General features: G+C 43.1%; 1 protein-coding gene across 1 annotated transcript; it reads right to left on the reverse strand.

Moving 5' to 3' along the window:
* Positions 1–915: 915 nt before the first annotated feature.
* On the reverse strand, positions 916–19,309 carry LOC108880473 (immunoglobulin superfamily member 10-like). The gene is given in 15 exon segments (XM_051070593.1): positions 916–4,738; positions 4,877–5,098; positions 6,095–6,302; positions 6,437–7,657; positions 8,094–8,229; positions 8,978–9,119; positions 10,343–11,749; positions 11,751–12,761; positions 12,763–12,789; positions 12,791–13,884; positions 14,645–14,796; positions 15,473–15,714; positions 17,357–17,486; positions 17,661–17,885; positions 18,511–19,309. Coding segments are annotated over 14 exon segments (8,250 nt in total). The 5' UTR covers positions 17,855–17,885; positions 18,511–19,309; the 3' UTR covers positions 916–2,674.
* Positions 19,310–19,877: the final 568 nt, after the last annotated feature.

Consider the following 19,877-nt stretch of genomic DNA (forward strand, 5'->3'; position numbering starts at 1 on the left):
TAATAACTTTGTGTCATGAACAATAAGATAATAAAAATTAGCCCTGGGCCTGCTGGTGGACTGTGGAGGAGTGCTAAATTAGCCAAGTGACTGGTCTTAGCCTTAAGGGCTAAGGATATAGTGCTGGGCTGCGTCCTAGTTGCATGTTTATACTCTTATTCTAACTGTGTTCTGGGTGTGCTGTACTGTATGTTCACACCATGAAATAACTAAATAAAGTATATAAAAATGCCAACACGGACAAAAAAAAAAAGCATGGTGTAGATTGACACTGCTGCCTCACAGCGCTATGCAAAATGGAGATGTAGAAGCGGCTCACAGCAGGGAAAAGTAAAAACATTCTAAAAGTGGTGGTTTACAGTAGGCAGTGTGACGGCTCTGCTGACAGCTCAGAAAACAAAAACACTCGGTAATAAATCCTTGGTGCAGCGATTTTTACCAGCTATTTCTGATGCTTTAACATTGGCAGTTCAACTGAGGTATTTTGCTTGTCATCCATCAATGCAATCCTTGTATCATTTGCTGTAGGTGACATAATTTTCTTTCATACTAATGGCTCTGTAATGCCCTATCAAGGTGCACTGCTTGCACATACAGTGTGTAAATTGAAGTAAAGCTATTTTCACAGTGTAAACAGCACTTGGCAGGTGTGAGCTCAGGGTGGTGTGTGGAGTTGCTCTCCAGGCTGCTGGGAGTTTTATTAGCATTTCCCAGGGAGAGGAATATGATGTCATCAACATGTGTCTCATCTACAGTTAAGTCCCCATTTCCTGGTTTGACAGCTGAGCTGGGGATAAAGAGTTTCTGTTCTCATAATATACTCAAGCAAAAGTTTCCTTCCTCACTTTTGCACTCCCACAAGGTGTTTTCTTTTCTCATTCTTGCACTTCATACACATACATCCACACAAGCAAATATTTCTTAACAAAACTGTGCCGCAGCTCAGTTCTTTTCCATTTTTATTTATAAAATGAAGCTGTTAAAAATATAGCAAGCATTCATCATGGCTAGGTGAGACATACATAATAATATTTAATAATTTCTCCTTTTATGACAAACCACTGGTGTCTTATAACACAGTCTTTACAAGAAAAATAATTTAAGGACAAAATGAAAACATCAAAGAAAAGATTAAGGAGACGTGATTACTATGAGCTACTTGATTTGTGCACAAACTCGGGGCAGGGTCTTAAACCACATGCACATTTATACAATCTTTATATCAAAATGATCATAAAGACCACTCTTCAAATAACTGGCTACTGTGTTAATGTAAATGCTTTGTACCGCATGTAATTCTACCCCATCAATGATGTCAGGATGTGAGATAGAGCCGATGGTGGTAGAGAAATTTTCCATCAAAGTCTGAAACCCACAAATAAGTGACGAGAAGAGTAAAAATGTTCGCAAAGTTGTGTGGATCATAATGCTGAAGTACCTCTGTCATCACATCTGTCACAGATTTAACGTTATGTGCAATGCAAATAAGTCGGCTAATTTAAGTTAATGTTTGCTACATATGCACCACAACAACAAAGTCCAACTTTCTAAGTGCTATACAAAGGAAGCTGGAAACCAAGCAAGTCCACTTTCTTTCATATAGCACTTAGAAATACCATGACATGGATGACTGAGAATCTTCACAGACAACAAAATCCAACCTATAAATTTCAAAAAATGCAGAAAGCATCTCAATAATTAATACAAGTCAAGCTGACATATTAATCCAAGTGTATTTTTGTGAATGAAGTTCCAATTTGCAACATTTGAAAAAATCGAATTTTCTATAAATACACACCAAGATTAATTAAAGATGATTACGTTACGTGCTATTATTATACAAACAGCCTCTTTGTGCAATGATGTGTGGTGTGCATATTATTCAGCGACTCAGTGACAGACTGCATTGCATATTACACTGTAGTTCAATGTCACTGTACAAATGCATGAAAGCACCTTTGTTTTTAGGTTTGGGTTAGGTTTTTTAGGTTTTGTATTAGGTGAGTGTAGGAATTATTGAGCTTGAGACTGTGCAAAATGATAACATAATCCTTCACAAGGCTTAAAACCCTGAAAGCTGCAGGGTTTTGACATGATGAAAATGTTAGTAGTTTATACACAGATGTAAAAGTAATGTTTTTGGATTGTTTAGATATTAATTTTATCCACATTTCCTGGTCCTGAACTTTAACACAAGGCAGGAAAATAAAACCAGTGTTGCAAAACAATACGGGTACAGATGTGACTAGTTAAGTTTTTGTAGCAATCTTAATCTGCTGTGAGAGCACAACTTAAGTGTGTACCACTAGCTACATAAAACAATCCTTCTTAAACACATATTGTTCATGCAGAGACAAAGGCGTGACTCTGATGTTGCAGAAAATTTCGCAACTCCTGATATAAAAACAATACATTTTTTAAAAATACATACATTAGACATGTATATTAGTAGTGTCTTTTCTGAGATTCAACAGTATCTCCTGCACAGAGCCTTGCAGTTCCTTTGGGCATGAGGGACACATTGTGTTAACAGCAGAGGAGTTCATTCACCAGCACAGAAGACTGGTGTGGTCTCTCTCTTTCTATTTCATGTTTGTGTGTGTGTGTGTATGTGTGTGTGTTTGTGTGTGTGCATGTGTGTGCGTGCATGTTTGTGCGCATTTGCTTCACCCCATTATATAACATGCAGATAGGTCGCCTTGGTGTCCACTCCTATTACATTTTTGGCGGTGCATCTGTAAAACCCAGTATCCCTACTTGTCGGGTTCTGTATCACCAAGGAACCCTGAGGACTAAGGTAGCGGTTGCCATAGATACGAGCCTGACCCATCACCCTCAGCTGTGTCAGGTCTGGTGTTTGCCAGGTCACTGTCGCCCGGGGTGTTGCTATGGTCAGGCAGGGCAGCTCCACAGCAACCCCTGGCCGCGTGTAGGTTACAGGAGAGGGGCCTGTTGTGATACGTGGGGGGTAAGCGATGACAATGACAGGAACTGTGATGACTGAAACCGAGGAGGAGTCGTAACTGGTGGATCTGCATGTGTATGTGCCTCTGTCGAATACGGAGGCCTGTTGTACTGTTAGCGTTCCATCCTCTTGGACTAAATATTGGCCTGAGTCACTGCTCTCACCCCGGGACAGTACCTTGCCACTGGGCATGGTCCATGAGAGTGAGCCCTGGGGGTATCCTGGGGTTTGAGGGGCAGGGCAAGGCAGGCGAAGGGTCTCTCCATTAATGATGCTTACCAAGGAGGCTGTTCTGGTGCTCACTGCTGGCACTGAGGCAGGGCCAGTTGAGCGGGGTGGAGGACTGATGGGGTGAGGTGCAGCAGGTAAACTCAGGCCCCTCTGCAGAGGCTTCTGAGTAACTTGGATTCTTGGATGAAGCTTCTCGGGCAACACTGCCCCTGAGCTTAAGGACTGAGCTGAATCCGATGAGGCTCCTGATCGAGTTGCCTCAATTAAACCAGCACTTTTCTGCACAGGTCCTTCCACAGCTGGTGGTCCCCTGTGTGGAGATCTGACCTCTTCCTGTGTTTCAGAGACCTCTAACTCCACCTGTGTCCTCGTCTCTCCTCTCTCACCTCTCACTACGCAAACCAAGGTCCCAGCATCACTCGCCCGCACACCCCGAAGCTCCAAGGAGCCATTTCGGTGCACAGTGAGTCGACTGCCATAGTAAGGAGCCGGCAACACGCCGTTGCCAGGCAGAAGCCAGGCCAGACGAGGGGGAGGGGAGCCTTGGGATGGGCATGGCAAAAGAACAGTTTGGCCTTTCAGTGCTTGCTGCTTCACTGCCATTACCACACCCAAAGCTGTGTTAGTAGAATTTTTACTACTAGGCACGTTGCTGCTAACGCCAACATTTCTAGAAATACCACTTATCCTGCCATTATCTCTACTGGTGTTAGCATCATTACCGGCCCTTCCTGCAATTACTTCATTATTATTAGTCCCAGGACTCTTTTCGAAACTTTCTCCTCTAGCTGTGCTGTGACTGTTACCCACATTATTACTACTGCTACTCACAATGTCAGGTCCATTTCTATTTATTCCAACGTTATCTGCTTTAATGCCTATATTTGTCACACCGCTCACTCCGACACTGATAACACTCCTACCAAGTTGTGTTGTAATCCCACTGACAGGTCTGTTGAATCCATTTAGACCATCACCCCTGAGGGCAGGATTAGAGCCACTGGTTGCTGTGTTAATGCCAGTGTTTGGTTCAGTGTCTCTTATTCTGCCATCATTATCACTAAAGCCATTGTTGCCATTCAGCTTGCTTGAGGCTCCATTGGTATATCCATACCGGAATATTCCTACATTATTAATGTTGTCCCCTGATCTACTACTACCAGGTCCATTGTTAGTACTTCTTCCTCCCACCTGGCCACTCATTCCATAGTTAAGAGCCTGCACCTCCAGGCCCACCACCATGCTCTTCTCCCCGGCTGAGTTGCTTGCTCGGCATGTGTAGTTTCCTGTGTCTGCCTTTTGGGCCAGACGAACTTCCAAAGTTCCATCTGAAACCACCACGACTCTCTCAAAATAATAACCAGACCCCAAACTTCGTGGGATGACTCGGCGGCCTGGGGAGTACCATGTCACTGTCGGGGCAGGATCTCCTGTGGCCTGGCAGCGAATTTTGGCAGTTGCCCCCTGCTGCACTTTGACGACGTGGTACTGTCTGTCATCTGTGAAGGCTGGTGGAGATGTCATCATGACCTTCACTTTGACCTTAAAGGAGTGAATAAATTACAGAGTAATTTATTTCAATGCGTAAAAGAATTTGGTTTTAAAATATTTATATAGACAAAACTAAGAACCTAAAATAACAAAAATTCTGATGTCATCTCCAGGTGGGAATGTACTTACCTTCATAGTGTCTTGACCTCCCTGATTTTCAGCATAACACGTGTACTCCCCTTCCTCCCCCATACCCACTGCTGGAACCAGTAACGTTCCATTGTCAAACACAGTTAGTCTCCGTGCTCGCCCTACCCTGTCCTCCCCCTGCAACACACTGTTCACCATGGTTCCATCTGGTAGACTCCAACGAACAGCTGGGTCAGGCAGCCCTGATGCCTGGCAGTCCACCTGCAGGGAACAGGATCAATGTTCCAGTGATGCTATGTTTTAAAAGTTTATGTGCCTTTTATTGTGATGACAGCTGAACTCTTTAGAAGTCTTGGGGAAATATCAACTTCTTCGGTTTGTAATGAGCAATGCATACTACACTGTATGCTATTTAAGGCTATTTAGGTCCTATATTTAGGGCATTTCTGGTTGCTTACAGCTAAACAACAAGAGATTTAGAAGCATTCAAAACAAATTCTATTCAAAAGCTCATAAATGTTTAAATTAAATAAAAAATGAAGGGCAACAAATTCCCACAATAATATAGCGTCCTGTCTTGCATTTCACCCTGCTTGGCATTAATTCTCATTGAGCTGTTAAATATTCATGTGTGAAGTACTATCCCTGAAGGCTGCTGTTGATGATTCATAACAGCCCATGACCTGGCAGGTCTTTTCTTTTCTTTTTGAGTCAAAAAATATGAAGCAATTTTTTGATCTAAAGCAACCAGAGATACAGCTTGAAGCCTTAGAGGTTTTTGGCACCACACCCATTGATAGAAGACACCCAACACATACCACTGCTCAAAAAAAAAAAAAAAAAAAAAAAAGCATATACAGTGGAAGTGTGAAAGACAGACTAGGTACAAAGATTGGGGAAAAACTCCCTCAACCACCCTCTGCTAGATCTAGTGCAATTTTCCAGCAATGAGAGAGACATATGTGTGTGTGCTTTCGTGTATGATTCACAGTAAAGTAAATCTTAGTGGCACAACTTTTTAAAATTATGTGCAGATGTGTTCATAAACAAACAAAATGCCTATAAAATGGGCAAGACATGAAAAAATGCCATGCACCATTAAAAACATGTAGATCAAAAACATTATCATGTACATGAAACGACTAAAAAATACCAACTGGCATTAAGATTATCATACTAAATTGACCCAATAATTGCTAGCATGTGTTTACTGAGGCAAAGCAGGGATGCAAGTACTATTACTTTGATTCAACTCACCTTCAGGGGCTTGCCAAACGACACCATCTGATTGAGTGGTTGTTTTGGCTCGATCTTGGCAGGCTTGGTTGCCACAGAGACACGCAAGAGGCGATAATCATCTGCGACCTTGTTTCGTGCAATACAGAGGTAGTCTCCACCATCCTTCTCCGTTATTGCCTGGACTGACAGGGTGCCATTAGGATGCACTTTCAGGCGACGGTCAAAACTTTAAATTCAGATACAGAGACAAACAACAAAAAGACAGATACACGGAATGAGACACAGCACCAACAGAATTACCACAAGATGTAATTGTGCAATCAACAAAGTTAATCAGCAAGCACCCAAGCAATCTTTTACCTGAAGTGCATGTCCACCAGTTTCCTGTTAGGGGTCCTCCAAATGATGATGGGGGATGGGTTGCCAGTTACAGAGCAGTGGAGATGCAAAATCCCCCCATAGTGGACAGTAGTGATGGAGGGCGATGTCGAGACAATACGAGCTTTACTGAAGGGGGAGACAGGCAAGGGAGGCAAAACAGCTGAAGTTCTGCTTTTGTCAGAGGGGGAGGCAGAAGTAACTCTTGTGTTGTTTACAATACCGGGTGAGACTTTGGTGTTATTTGTAGATACTGTGGAGGATAGGGAGGGCGAGGAAAGTTTTGTTGTGTTGATGTTGGTAAAGTGTGTTGGGGAGGCAGCGACTGTTTTATTGATTTTAGGAGGTGAGTTAGTGGAGCTGGGTTGGAGAGAAGAAGGGCGAGAAGCGCTCGGTGTGAGCAGCAATGTCCTGGATCTATCAGGGACCAATGGAGGGGAAAGTTTGGGGGAGTTGAATGGATTTACAGGTTGGCTAGGGATGGACAAAGTTCTGTCTTTATTGAGTGAATATGAAGGAGAGGGTTTTTCAGTAGCAACTGCCTTTGTCTCTTCTTTTTTTCCTCCTCCTTCTCTTCTTCCTCCCTCTACTCCCCCCTCAGTCTCTACCCTCACTGTTCTCTTATCGGTTCCAACAGCATTACTTGCTGTGCACTCATAACTCCCTGAGTCCTTTGGTCCAACTCTTCGAATATGCAGCGTCCCATTGGGCAAGACAAAGAGGTTGCCATGGAGAAACTGGGATGGGCGAACCAGAGTCCCATCTGGGATTCGCCAGCGCAGAGTTGGTGGTGGGGCACCTCGGGCAGAGCAGTGAGCATAAACAGGCCTCCCCGGAGACAAGAGCAGGTGTTCCTCTCTGGGTTGCTGTATCACTGGGGGCAACGAGGACACATGCACACGCGCAGAGGCACTGGCAGCACCTGCTGAGTTGGAGGCCACGCAGCGATACATTCCTCTGTCACTAGGTAAAGTTACTGAGATATGGAGGGTTCCATTTGCGTCCATAAAGATGCGACTGGTGGAGGGGGCAGCAGACGTCAGGACAGAACGATCAGGCAGAACCCAAGACAGCAGAGGAGCGGGAACACCATCCGCCTGGCACTCCAAGAGCAGCTCTCCACCCTGATGAATGGTGGCTTCTCTATAACTCGCCAGTTGCATTCGAGGGGGGCGGGTCCACACATCCAGGGTAGTTAGCAACCTGCCATGGAAGTGCACACATACTTAATATGGGGACACATAAACAAACGTTAAGCATTTCAAATATAGATTTTAAATAAAAAACAACCACATATGTCATGTCATACATTAAGGAAACACCCAAAGGCATACATACATAATTCAGACAGAAATCCTGATGGAAACATGGACACAAGACACATTATAATCAACTGAAACTCACATACTGGGTCATTTCAAACAGAAAGATTTGCATATATCTTGTTTTTTTTTACAAATTCAACTTGTCAGGAAAAATGTGGGGAAAAATACCAACATGAGCTACATAATACTTCATAATTAAACTGCAGTTTGCCTTAGGCCTATGTAATTAATTCTAAAAATGTTGGGCTTTATGTTTGTCATAACTAAATGGTATGTTGTTCATTAACATTCATAATGGGAGTCAATAACCTCACCTGTCTCGACCCAGGAAGCTCTGTGCACTGCAGATGTATGTGCCCCTGTCCTGTAGCTGAACATTCTGGATAACAAGAGTGCCATTTGGCAAGACCTCAAAACGCTGAGCCTTGGAGTGGATTGACATCACCGCTCCTGAGAGAGAGAGAGAGAAAAAGAGCAAGACAGTCGCAAAGATAGACAGCAAGAGAGAGCAGCAGTGAGCAGACAGAGTGGGGAAAACAGAGACAGATTGGAGAAAGAAAGTTAGAGAGTGAGTAAGAGACAGAGAGGAAAGAAGGAACAGGGACACGCCGAGTGGCACAGCGTGAAGTAAAGCCAATGATGCAGTGCACAAAATGTTCCATTACTTTCTTGCAATATGTCTTTCCCACATGGCAAGCTAGAGAAAAGCCTATTGTATGCATGCCAGTGCGTAATGGTGGGTGTTAATGGATTATTTCATCAGTGTAAAATGTGTTCATATTCATTCAGTTATAGAACGTGTTAAAGCTTAATCTGAATCTATGAGATCAGAATGTAAATACAAACCTTTATTTGTTTTGTTTTAAATGTACAACCTGTGATTCGTAACCATGCAAATGACAGGTTTACTCACGCGCATAACTGACTTCTGAATGAAAAATAAGTATTTCTGTGTTTTTCTGTGTTATATACCTGGAGTCTGCTCAAAAGAACAGGTTTACTGAGTAATCTAAAAAACTGCTGAGTTTTTATATCAGTCACTGAGCCTAGATTTGACAGGCCTCTGGGTGGATATTTAGCACAAACTGAAGAGAAAACTGAATCCTAAGTTATACATTCATGTCTTTAATGGTGATTTGAAAACTGTGAATATGTGCCTATGCTTACATAAATGTGTGCATATCTGTGCTGTGTGTACCTGTGGCAACCTTGGTCCATGTGATGGAGGGTTTCGGCTCTCCTTGAGCTTCACAAGCCAGCCTTGCAGTGCTGTCTGCTGGGAACGACACTGTCCGGATGTGTGGGTCTGCAATTCTTGGTCTGGATCTCACAACTGGGGCCTATGAAAAAGATTTAGAAAACAGATTATTCCCACAAATGTAACGATGAATAATAGAAATAACGACTCCTTTAAAAACAGTTATGAGACAGCTGAGATCCTCAACTCACAACGCAGCAGCACTGTGTTGGTCTTTTTAATTTTTTCAACTCGCAAGTGAGCATTAGCATCAGCGTCATTAAGGCTATGCAGTCTATACAGCATAACCTTAATGAATAAAAAATGACAGTTGTCTAATAGCAAAAATACCAAATCTACACTATCACTGCAATATGATAAACCAATCATTTGGCCATGTGCTATATGTATGATAATTTTCAAGAACAAAAAAAGAACAATACAAAGCGAAATGAAACCAACAACTGACACGAATATGTAAATTCTTCCATGAACTGTTCTGAGCAAAGTTTGCAATTATTTGTATTTTTTATGTGAACGTTTTAAGCATAATTGTAGAATAGGACTGCAAATTCAATACAGCATTACTGAGATCCCAAATTTAGAATGAAATTGGTGGTGGACCCAGTGGTTTGGTCTGCAGTGACTTGCCAGCGCAGCTCTGGAAATTAATTAACAATTGATTATTTTAAATCCCTTGGGATTAGGTTCTAAAAACACAAAATGTTGTTGATTATGGAACATATGTTTTTCATCTCTTCTTTAGATCTGATAGGGACTCTGGCAGAGCTCTGGAAAAATCCCTGAAATTGAAGAATTGTCATAAACATCCCTCAGGTTTAATAGCAGGTCATGTGGATACAGATTAGACTATTTTCAGATCTATTGTGCCTTTTCTGCTAAGCTTTTGCCTAAGGGCTTGCAGTAGAGAATAGTGTGTGCGTGTTTGTGTGTGTGTGTGTGTGTGTGTGTGTGTGTAAGTGTAAGTGTGTGTGTGTGTGTGTGTGTGTGTGCGTGTGTGTGTGTAAAGTTATTTTCTGGGCCAGCACTCACTTAGAGAAGAAATGTTAATTTGAACTACACTTAGCTGACAACAAAGAAAAATAGCTGTATATACATGAACTGCAAACTAAATTTAAAAGTGAACTTAAAGTAGCGACAAATAAATGGGGAAATATTAGATAAAGTAGAGATTAAATTAACAAATAAAGAACAAATTCTAGTCCTACCTTGGCTCTTACTTTGGTTGTAATGTACGTTCTTGCCTTAAGACCCATTTTGGGTGAAAATATCAATTGCATGTTATTTGAATTGATCTGAACTCACCCCAGGGACAGCAGGGAGTGAAGGGGAGGGGGACCAGCGTGGCCTGCTGCTGTGCGAGTCAGGAATAGAATTAGCTCCAGGGTTTTTCCAGTCAGGGGATGATGGACTCTGGTTTGGAGCCCCAGAAACAGGTCTCCCTCGGGGACTGAATTGACCAATGCTTGGCCTCTCTATGGATGATGCTCTAGTTCTTATCGATGCCACTGTTGTGGTAGTAGTAGTAGATGTAATAGAAGTAGATGCCCTTGTGGTGGTTGGAGAAGTTTTGGCTGAGGTGGTCATTCTAGTACTAGTAGTAGGAGTAGTAGTTGGAGCAGTAGTTGTAGGAGTGGGATTAAGAGTTGTGGGAATAGCTTTAAACAAGATTTTAGTAGTAGTAGTAGTAGTAAAAGTAGCAGTAGTTGAAGTGGTAGTGGGAGTGGTAGATGTAATAATAGGGGGTGTGGTAGTAGTAATGGAGGTAGGAGTGGTTGTAGTGCTTCTGGTAGTACTAGATGTTGGAATAATAATGGTAGTTGCAGTAGATGTGATGGGATCTGTTTTCACAGGAGTAGTTGTGGGAAGTGCATCCTCACTGGTTATAATAGTCAATGTACTTGTAGTGCTTCCAGCAGAAATAGTTAAATGAGTACTCTTGAGAGTGGTTGAAGGAGTTGTTGTGATTTTTGCAGTGGTGGCTGTAGCTGCACTGGGGACTGTGGAGGAGACAACAGCGGATTGAGTGGAAGAGAGAGTGGTAAAGTAAGAATCATATGGTGAACCCCACAAATTCTTCTCCTGCTCCTCTCTGTGTTTGCCTGGAGGTCTATCAACATGTTTGCCCAGGGCTGCGTGTGTTTTTGCATGTGTCTGTATGGCATGTGTAAGTGTCCTGGCGTGTGTGTCTGGCACATGTGTCTGTGAGATCACAGCATTAGAGTGAGTGGGCGCTGGTGTCGCAGTGTTGAAATGAGTGGACTCTGCAGCATCTGGGATGTCGACAGAGTGAGTCATTACATCTATATGTGTCTTTGCGTAGGAGGGGGATAATGAGGTGAAGGAGGTGACATAGGGAGTCACTGAGGGGGAGGCAGATTCTGAGGTGGAGATACCAAGAGTGTAAGAAACAGGGGGAGACAGGGGATTCAGTGCCACACCACTTGGATCAGTCTTAATAAGGCCTTTCGTTGTCAACAAAGGAGCCGGAGATGTGGTTGTTGACAGCAGCGACAACGTATTAATTTGATCTGTGGTAGTGTCAGTTGTTACAGTTTGTGACCCCTGGTTGTTAGGGTCAGGGAGAGGTTGAGGTGGGGTCAAAGGTTGCACCCTGGGCCTGTTGATGATTCGTCTTCGTTGTCCGATCCTCCTGCGAGAGTTCCAAGGGCTTTGAGGTCGAGAGTTTGGAACCAAATTAGGTAAGAGTCCCAGCCTGGGGGTTCTGAGGCCTTGTTCTAGATGGGTTGGGGTTTGCTCCTCGGTCATCTCCTTCAGCTGGCTCTGGGACAATTTCGTTAGCCCCAGAGATTGGCTTAGATGTGACTGGTTCTCTCTGTGTCTCTGGGTTTGTCACTGTCTCTGTCTCTGGACCTGGGTTCTGAGTCTGTTTGTGTATCTTGGTCTCTGCATCTGTCTGTGTTTCTGTTTCCTTCTCTCTCCCTCCCTCTATCTCTGTGTCTGTTTTTGTCTCTGTCTGTGTTTCTGTGAGAACAGGATAGATGGGCTGTAGGCCTTCCTCTTGTAGTACAGTGTCATCAGCAGATGACCCTTCAGTTTCTGCTTCGACCCTTGCTCCCTCAGCTCCACCTCTCTCTGTATCATCCACTCCCTCAGCTCCTGCTGTGTCGCTGTCTTTGTCTCTTCCCACTGGTTCAGCTGTGGGCTCTCCTGCTGTTTGGCTGTTATTAGTGTGAGCAGTCTTTTGACGTATCTTAGCCAGTAAGTCAGCCCATTTCTGAGGGTCTATTCTTTGTTTGTTTGTGGTGAGTCTATGTCTGTTGTCAAAGCGGTTTCTTCTCTGGTCAGTGGAGGATACGGGCCCTCCTCCTCTTCTCAGGGGGCCCTCTCTTACTGGCCCACGTCTGCGGGGTTTTCCAATTGGATAACGTCTGTTAGTCGGAGGTTGGCGAGGTCTTGGACGCAACCTATTGCCAACAAAAGTTCTCTCTTCTTCTTCTTCATCCCCTGAACCTTCCTCCATCTGATGTAGCAAAGGGGCTCGTATCTTTGTTGACCGACCTGCGGCTGACTGTGGCCCTCTGGGAAATGAAGTTCTAAGTGACGGGGGATGTTGTGGTTTCAATTCCAACTGCGTGGACAGAGAGTCAGTACCATAATGGCTGACCACAATGCAGCGGTAATGACCAGCATCCCTCAGAGAGGGGTTAGGAAGAGAGAGACTTCCATTTGGCTGCAAAGTGAGTCCACCTGATACAGCTAATTCCAGATCGTATTATATTTCCATCTGGCTAAAACCCAAGTCATATAGGGTTCTGGTGAACCAGATGACTTGCAGGACAGACTTATGGGCTCCCCAACTGTTCCAGCGACAGGAGGTCCCACTTGCTCTCCTGAGGGTGGGACAGAGGACTCCTCCACTGCCAGGCGTGACGGTAGAACATCTACATCCCTGCCAGCCCTGGCTACACAATAGTAAAGGCCAGCATCTGAGAGCTGTACTTTCTGTAGAAGTAAACCAGAGGATGAGGCCCAGAGCCTGCCATCTGGGCTGCTCGAGGGGGTGATGAGCTTGGATCCATCAGGGAGGATCCATTCTACTTTAGGGTTACCAGAACTTCGAAGAGGGCAGGACAACTCCACCCTGCTGCCTGATACTGCTGCCATTGCTGTGGTGTTATGATTAGTTGAAATCAGAACCCATGGATGAGAAGCAGGGGAAGATGTTGAGGGATGAGATGTAGGGCCAGGATGAGCAGAAACTCTTGTTGAGTATATAAGGTGAACTTTGTGTCCGTTAGACTGCGCCCTGTTTAACTGGATACTAATAGCTGGCTGTAGCAACCACTGCGGTCTGACTTTAACAGAAGCTTTGACTCCAGTATGATAATATCCGTCTGTCTCGGCTGCCTGCCTGTAGCGGTAGGCCAACGCTGGGGCTTTACTCAGCATGATTTCCCTCTCAAGGCGAACTGCAGTCTCACTGTAGTAGGCTAGGATTCTCCAAAGTTTCTCATAGCTCTGTCTCTCCACAGGGCACTCCAGGGAGAGTGACAGAGCGAGAGGGAGAGGGGAAGATGAGGAGAGGGAAAGATCTGGTGGGGGAGCAATATCAGAGTCAGATGAGTGAGTGATGTTGCAACTCAGATCGACACTGTTCCCTTGTTGGTCAGACAGACCCACAGAGGCACTGCCTAAAGGCTCTCTAAAGGTTTCACTTGATTGGATTTCACTGAGCTCTGTCTCCAAAGGTGTGTCTCTCCCTGGGGAAGGGATGACAGGTGAGGTGCACAATAGGTCAGTCTGATCAAGCAAGCCTTTCCCTTGAAGGGAAGTGGGCGATGCACAGGTTGGACACTGAGGACCACTGGGACATTTCATTAAGCCTAATTAAAAGAGACAGAGAAAAGTATGTCATTAAAGTCCTGCCTTACCATCAGTTGTATCACATCATAGCAACAATACAAACATATTAGAGCACATTTCAGCTATCCGCACATATTAGTGGTGTCATATATTAGTCATCCCAGCTCTTTTTAAGCATTCATTACCCTTTATATCTCTTACTAATTAGGTATGGTTACTTCATCGACTCATAAATCAGAAATATGCATCACTTCATTATAACACGGAAATCATTAGCCTATATTACAGCTGCCTGCACACATCAATGCTGTCATCGTGGATTAGTCATGGCAGGTTAAGTCTGGCATATCAATGAGACACATTTCACGGTCCAGCCTTCTCTCACATCTCAATAGCAGCCACAAGACAGACTGGAAGAGATACAGAAAATGGGATGAAACAGAAAAGAGCATGTGATGAAAAGCAGGTGAACAGATGTCAAAAGTATCATAATAACAAAACCAGATGTATCTGAGATTGAAGTTATCTCCTCTTTCCATCATCTGGCTGGATTTGACATATTATGTTTTAGTTATTTGACTGCTCATACAACAAAATTATTAACAAATGAGTCTTCTGTTTCTAAATCCATTCCCCATGTTTCTTTTCACCTTTGCTTCTCATCCTTTTCCTGTCCCTTCTTCAGTGACGCAACCTATATGTTACTTTAACTGTTAGTTTTTGGCTCAAAGGCATAAAAATAAAATGGCTGAATGTGTGAGACAAGGGCATGATAGTCACCTGGGTGAGACAGACTCCAAGTGAGAAACCAGCTCATCCTACAGTCGCAACTCCATGGATTATCCTGCAGCACGAGAGTCTCAAGCAGAGGTGCTGTCATTAAGGTATCTTTGGGCAGTGTGGTTATACTGTTGTTGGACAGGTCTAGGTGTCTGAAGGAGGAAAAGAGAGAGCAAAGAAAAGATCGAGACAATGAGGGGGAGGGAGAACACAGAGGTTGAATCAAAGTCATAGAGGAATGGAGGAAAGGATGTGGGAGTGGGAGAGGGCAGTGAGAGGTGACAGAGGTAGAGGTAAGAAAATCATCCATCATTTTTATCATTTTCATCATCACCCTCATGTTCAGACCCAAGTCATGTTTATACTCAGCTGTTTTACTACTAGTAGATCAGAGAAAAGGTAAAGGCCAACGGTGGTGTAGCTTTACATACCATTAACCAGTGGTGGAAACTTAATCTTTCCACCAGACTGTTTGCGTTCTTTAAATTTAGATCTGGTGAGAATTTCCGCCGATTTACATTTTGTGAGTACTTGGTCTTAATTCAGCTTGAGTCAAATGTGTTTTTTTTTTTTTTCAGATTTTGATTTTCATGCTCACACAGATCAGTTTACCTCAAAAAAGGTAATGTGCTCTCGCCAGCTTTGGGTAAAAACATGTCCACTATAGCAGTAACAGACTTTACAGACAGACAGAACAGAAAGTTAACATTCCTCGCTGTCCTCACTGGCAGAGGCACCAGTTCTTACTTTCAGAACTAAACTTTCAAATACATAGAAATTTGCCCAGCATTTATTGTTACATTATGTGCTGTAAGTGTTAAAGCTCACCTGAGTGTGGAGAAGTAATATGTATTCAGGAGGGACAGTGTGCACAGAGTCTGAGGGTGCAGCTGATGCAGCCTGTTCCCTTGCAGACGTAGCAGCCTGAGGCTAGGCAGCTGGAGCAGGGCTCGGGGATGGATATGCTGGAGGAGGTTGTGATCCAAGTACAGACGCAGCAGTGAGGTCAGACCAGAAAAGGTCAGAGATGAAGAGATCTCTCTCAGCTTGTTATAGCTCAGCTTGAGTATCTGTGTGGGTGGAGGAAATGAAGCAAGCGGAAGAAATGAAGGATTAGAAGAGCAATCAAATAATAGACATCAAGGCTGACGAAGAGTCCAAGTCTATGCTACGATCATAAGTCTGTCAGTAGACACCACATGCTTGTAAAATTGAATTTATGGCAAATGATATGAGGAGAATTGGAATGAGGGTGAAGAGCTGGGTGAAAAGCTATTTGTAAGCAAAAATGACTGAATGCACCCTGTGTAAATCTTAAAAATATGAGGAAAATTTCCTGCTGCTCACCATGTCCCATGAAAAAAATTGAGAAAATAGCCCACAGCAAATAACCAGACGATACATTCATGCTGTGAGTTTAGCAGGTCAAAGCAGGGAAAACTAAAAGGATATTCCAGCACTGGAGGTCTTCAACTTTTCAAATATGAATTTTAGCCCTTTATCCTCAGCAGAAGACTCTAGGGGATCTATTGCTATTCCAGTCATGTGCAGAGAACCCACCAAAAATTTAAGAAGGCACACCATGAAAACCAGGTTGTAGAATTGTGTTTCTATGAGGCTTATGATAAATCTGCTCTTCAGGCAGGCTACTTAGCTGGAAGAGTTCCAGCTGATGACAGATCTAGCACGAGACGATGTCAGCACATGAAAATATGGATCCTATTATCACACAATGGCAAATATATCAGCATCTGCCTGGGAGATGAAGGGAACAATTGCTTGTTGAGTAATATCACTTCCCCATGGACTGCTAACTCTGCCCTTAGGTTGCTGCTAAAATGTCCAGCGTGTTTCCTTGTCACTGAGCAGTGAGAAGAATGATGGCACATAAATTATGCATTAGTTTTACCGAAATTAGAAAAAATATGCTGAGAATGTGAGCAGAATCCTGTAAACTGTTAAATTAGCATACTCATTTCACAGATCGAATTTAAAATTGATCCTTTTATGAATCCATTTGTTATTAACAGTGTGACTGCAAAATTTAGGCACATTTATCAATCAGGCATCCTGTCAAAATTGTACCAAACCCATTTGACAATGCTATATATCTTGATAATCCCTACATCATTACTCATGATGTTTAAAACTGAAATCTGTTCTGTCAAACAGTTTAAGTATATTTATCTGTCATCGTTAGGGAACTGCAGACTGGAAACTACAAGTACTACACATGTAGAAAGTTTATGATCTGAGCTTTCTGCAGCAAAGCACATCTGAAATAGAGCAGGAACCCTGCACTGTCCTCCCTGCCTGAGGCTGGAGACAGATTAAAGTAAACTCTGTGGAGACTTGCTCCAAGTTAGATTTTCACATCTGTGTCCTGCAAAAACCTTCATCTCCAAAGACTGAAAGGTAAAAAATGTGAGGAGACACTGGTTTATTTTCCCCATTAACAGTCATATATTTTATAATCCAGCATTGATAGTTTGGTTTGGCAAAGGACAGTTCAGGATACTTTTAATACTGGCTGCTGTTAGCTGCCTGAAAGACAGGTCTACTCTTCCATAAAGAAGAGCTGTGAAATACGAACAAGCAGAGGTTTCTGTGGGATCACTTTCCATCTCCACTGCCACAAAATGCTGATCATCCACTGGTTTTGAGTTCAATAACATTGTCTGCATTCAGATTCTGGCTCCTCTCCCTGTTTACCTGCAGTGATTTCATATCTTTGAATGCTGCATCTGGAAGACGGTGGAGGTCATTGCTATGGAGCATGAGAAGCTCCACCCTCTTTAGCCCAGCCAGTGAACTGTCATGGATCCTGCTGATGCTGTTGAACCTACAGGAGCACAGAAACAGTGTCATCAATGTAAGACATTAATAAGTCAACAGATATATTAATATTTCCATGTTTCAAGATGTATAAAGGCACTTTAGCTTGGAATCTTATTGGTGTATGTGTATGTGCTTATATGCTTTCAAGCATGTGTGAGTGTGTGTGTGTCTTTCCTACCCTAAGTTTATGCGTTTTGTGTGTGCAGGCAGGCCAGGAGGTATAGTGAGCAGGGAACGAAAGGTACAGTGGACTTCGCTGGCCTGGTAGCAGTTACAGCTCCTGGGACAGGACTGGCCCCCGGGCACCACAAGCGTCAGCACCAGGTGAGCCAACAGTGCCGTGGGCACACACACACTTCGATACATCTTCATTTCACAAGAGGAGAAGCTACAGAGTTTAGCACTGCCAAAGAGGAAAAGGAAGTCAAAAATAAAATATAATGGAGACGCAAAGTGCAGCACAGTGACATTTTCCAAAATCCAGATGGGAATCTATCTCTATCTCTCTCACTCTCTCTCTCTCTCTCTCTCTCTCTCACACACACACACACAAGTCTAGTCAGTTTTATTTATACAGCCCAAAATCACAAATTTGACTCAAGGGGATTTGCAGTCTGTACAACATATGACACCCTCTTAGACTGACACTAGAGCCATACTGACACTGACACACTGCACCTGTCTCAGACAAAACAGACCTTTGGACAATCTACACAAGCCTAGTGAGTTAATTGAATGACAGATATATGACATTATAACACAATGATTCAATGATAAAGGGAAAATAAAGGGGAGACTTAAAATTAGACCTCACAGAAATGACCCTGCTCTCTCTCTCTTATCTAACCTCACACAAGCACACAAATGCACTCAAACCATTCAAATTCATCAAACCAACTGTGGAGCGCTAGCTGCGAGAGTCTTTTCAACTTGAATCTAAAATTAGAGTAAATTACGCACTGTAGCAAGAAGCCTTCAAGATGAATAGATTATGGTAATGCATATAGTCATGGTTGAAAAGAACATACCTTGAAATCCTTTGGTCCGGAGGAGTGAGTTATTTCACGGAATTATTCATTTTGCCCGTCAAATGCTGAGTTTAATCCAACTGCGCGGTTCGGAAATTTGATATGCAATTAACTAGTTTATTCACCCATTAGATCCGAGATTGTTGAACTGAGAAGAACACCCCCTCTCTCCAAAAAAAAGTTGTCACCTCAGATGTCACTGAGGACGTGAAAGGAAGTGACACAACTTCGCACGACAAAATTTTAAACAAAAATGTCTTTCAGTAACATCCAACAGGTCCTCTCCTTGTGCGTCTCCCGAAGTGAAAAGTAGCGCTGGAAGCGGCAGGAGGACTGTTTGCAAATGCGTCTGGCGCTGTGTGAATGTGTGTGTGTGTGTGTGTGTGTGTGTGTGTTCGTGCAATTGTGTGGATGCCAGTGGATGTGTGTGTGAGTGTGAATTTGAGCTTAGGAAAGGGGACTGGACTGAAGTGAACTTAGAGTGACGCTGAGGCAGAGAGGGGTCTGTCCGAGGAGGGGCTTTCTGGAAGCACAGAGGTAACAACTTTCTTCTCCAGGCTGCTCTTGTCATATCCTTACACACTGAATGTAGGCCACGGAAATGGACATCTTCTCATTTTACACCATCTGTCTCAATTGTTGCAAAAGTGAAACAACTTATTTGCTTACTCTATCTCCATCTATGTTGTGATTTGGCATCTATATTAACCTCACTGGTGTACTTTAATAAACGCTAACCTACATTATTCTTATATTTTTAAGCTTTCTTTCAGCAATAATGATTTTTGCAATACTGAGATCATGAATTCCCCCAGAACCCCTCCACAAAATTAATAACCATCCGCACCAAAAAAAAAAAAAAAAAAAAAAAAAAAACAATCCTACAAATCCTACATATATCAGTTAATTTAACTGCTCTGTCATATGTTCTGTTAATTGAATCACCTTATGTAAAACTCCAAATGATCTGTCAAAACCTCATTCATTTCTTAATCCACTTTATTTTAATATTTCTTGCCTACTTTTTGAATATATTTAGTCTAAAGGATATCAGATTTAGCCCTCAAACCCCATCATATGTAATTTGTATGTAAATAATACAGGGAGGATGACCTCTGTCTCTTCACGATATGGTCACAGGTTTACATAGATTAAATAATGACTGACTGTTTCTGTTTACAAAGTCTGGGCCTACAGTCAAAAACCTTTAGTCTTGTACAAAATTGTGGCATCTGTGGTTCCAGTCATCTCCATTCCCTATATGACCCCATTCAGTTCAGTGGATGGTGGGATGCAGAAGCCCATACTGAACAAATACTGGACTCTGGCTTTGTGTATCGGTAGATTTGTTCTGTATCTGTTTCCTG

This window comes from Lates calcarifer, linkage group LG1, assembly GCF_001640805.2.
Source record: "Lates calcarifer isolate ASB-BC8 linkage group LG1, TLL_Latcal_v3, whole genome shotgun sequence".
In the NCBI taxonomy this organism is placed as follows: Eukaryota; Metazoa; Chordata; class Actinopteri; family Centropomidae; genus Lates; species Lates calcarifer.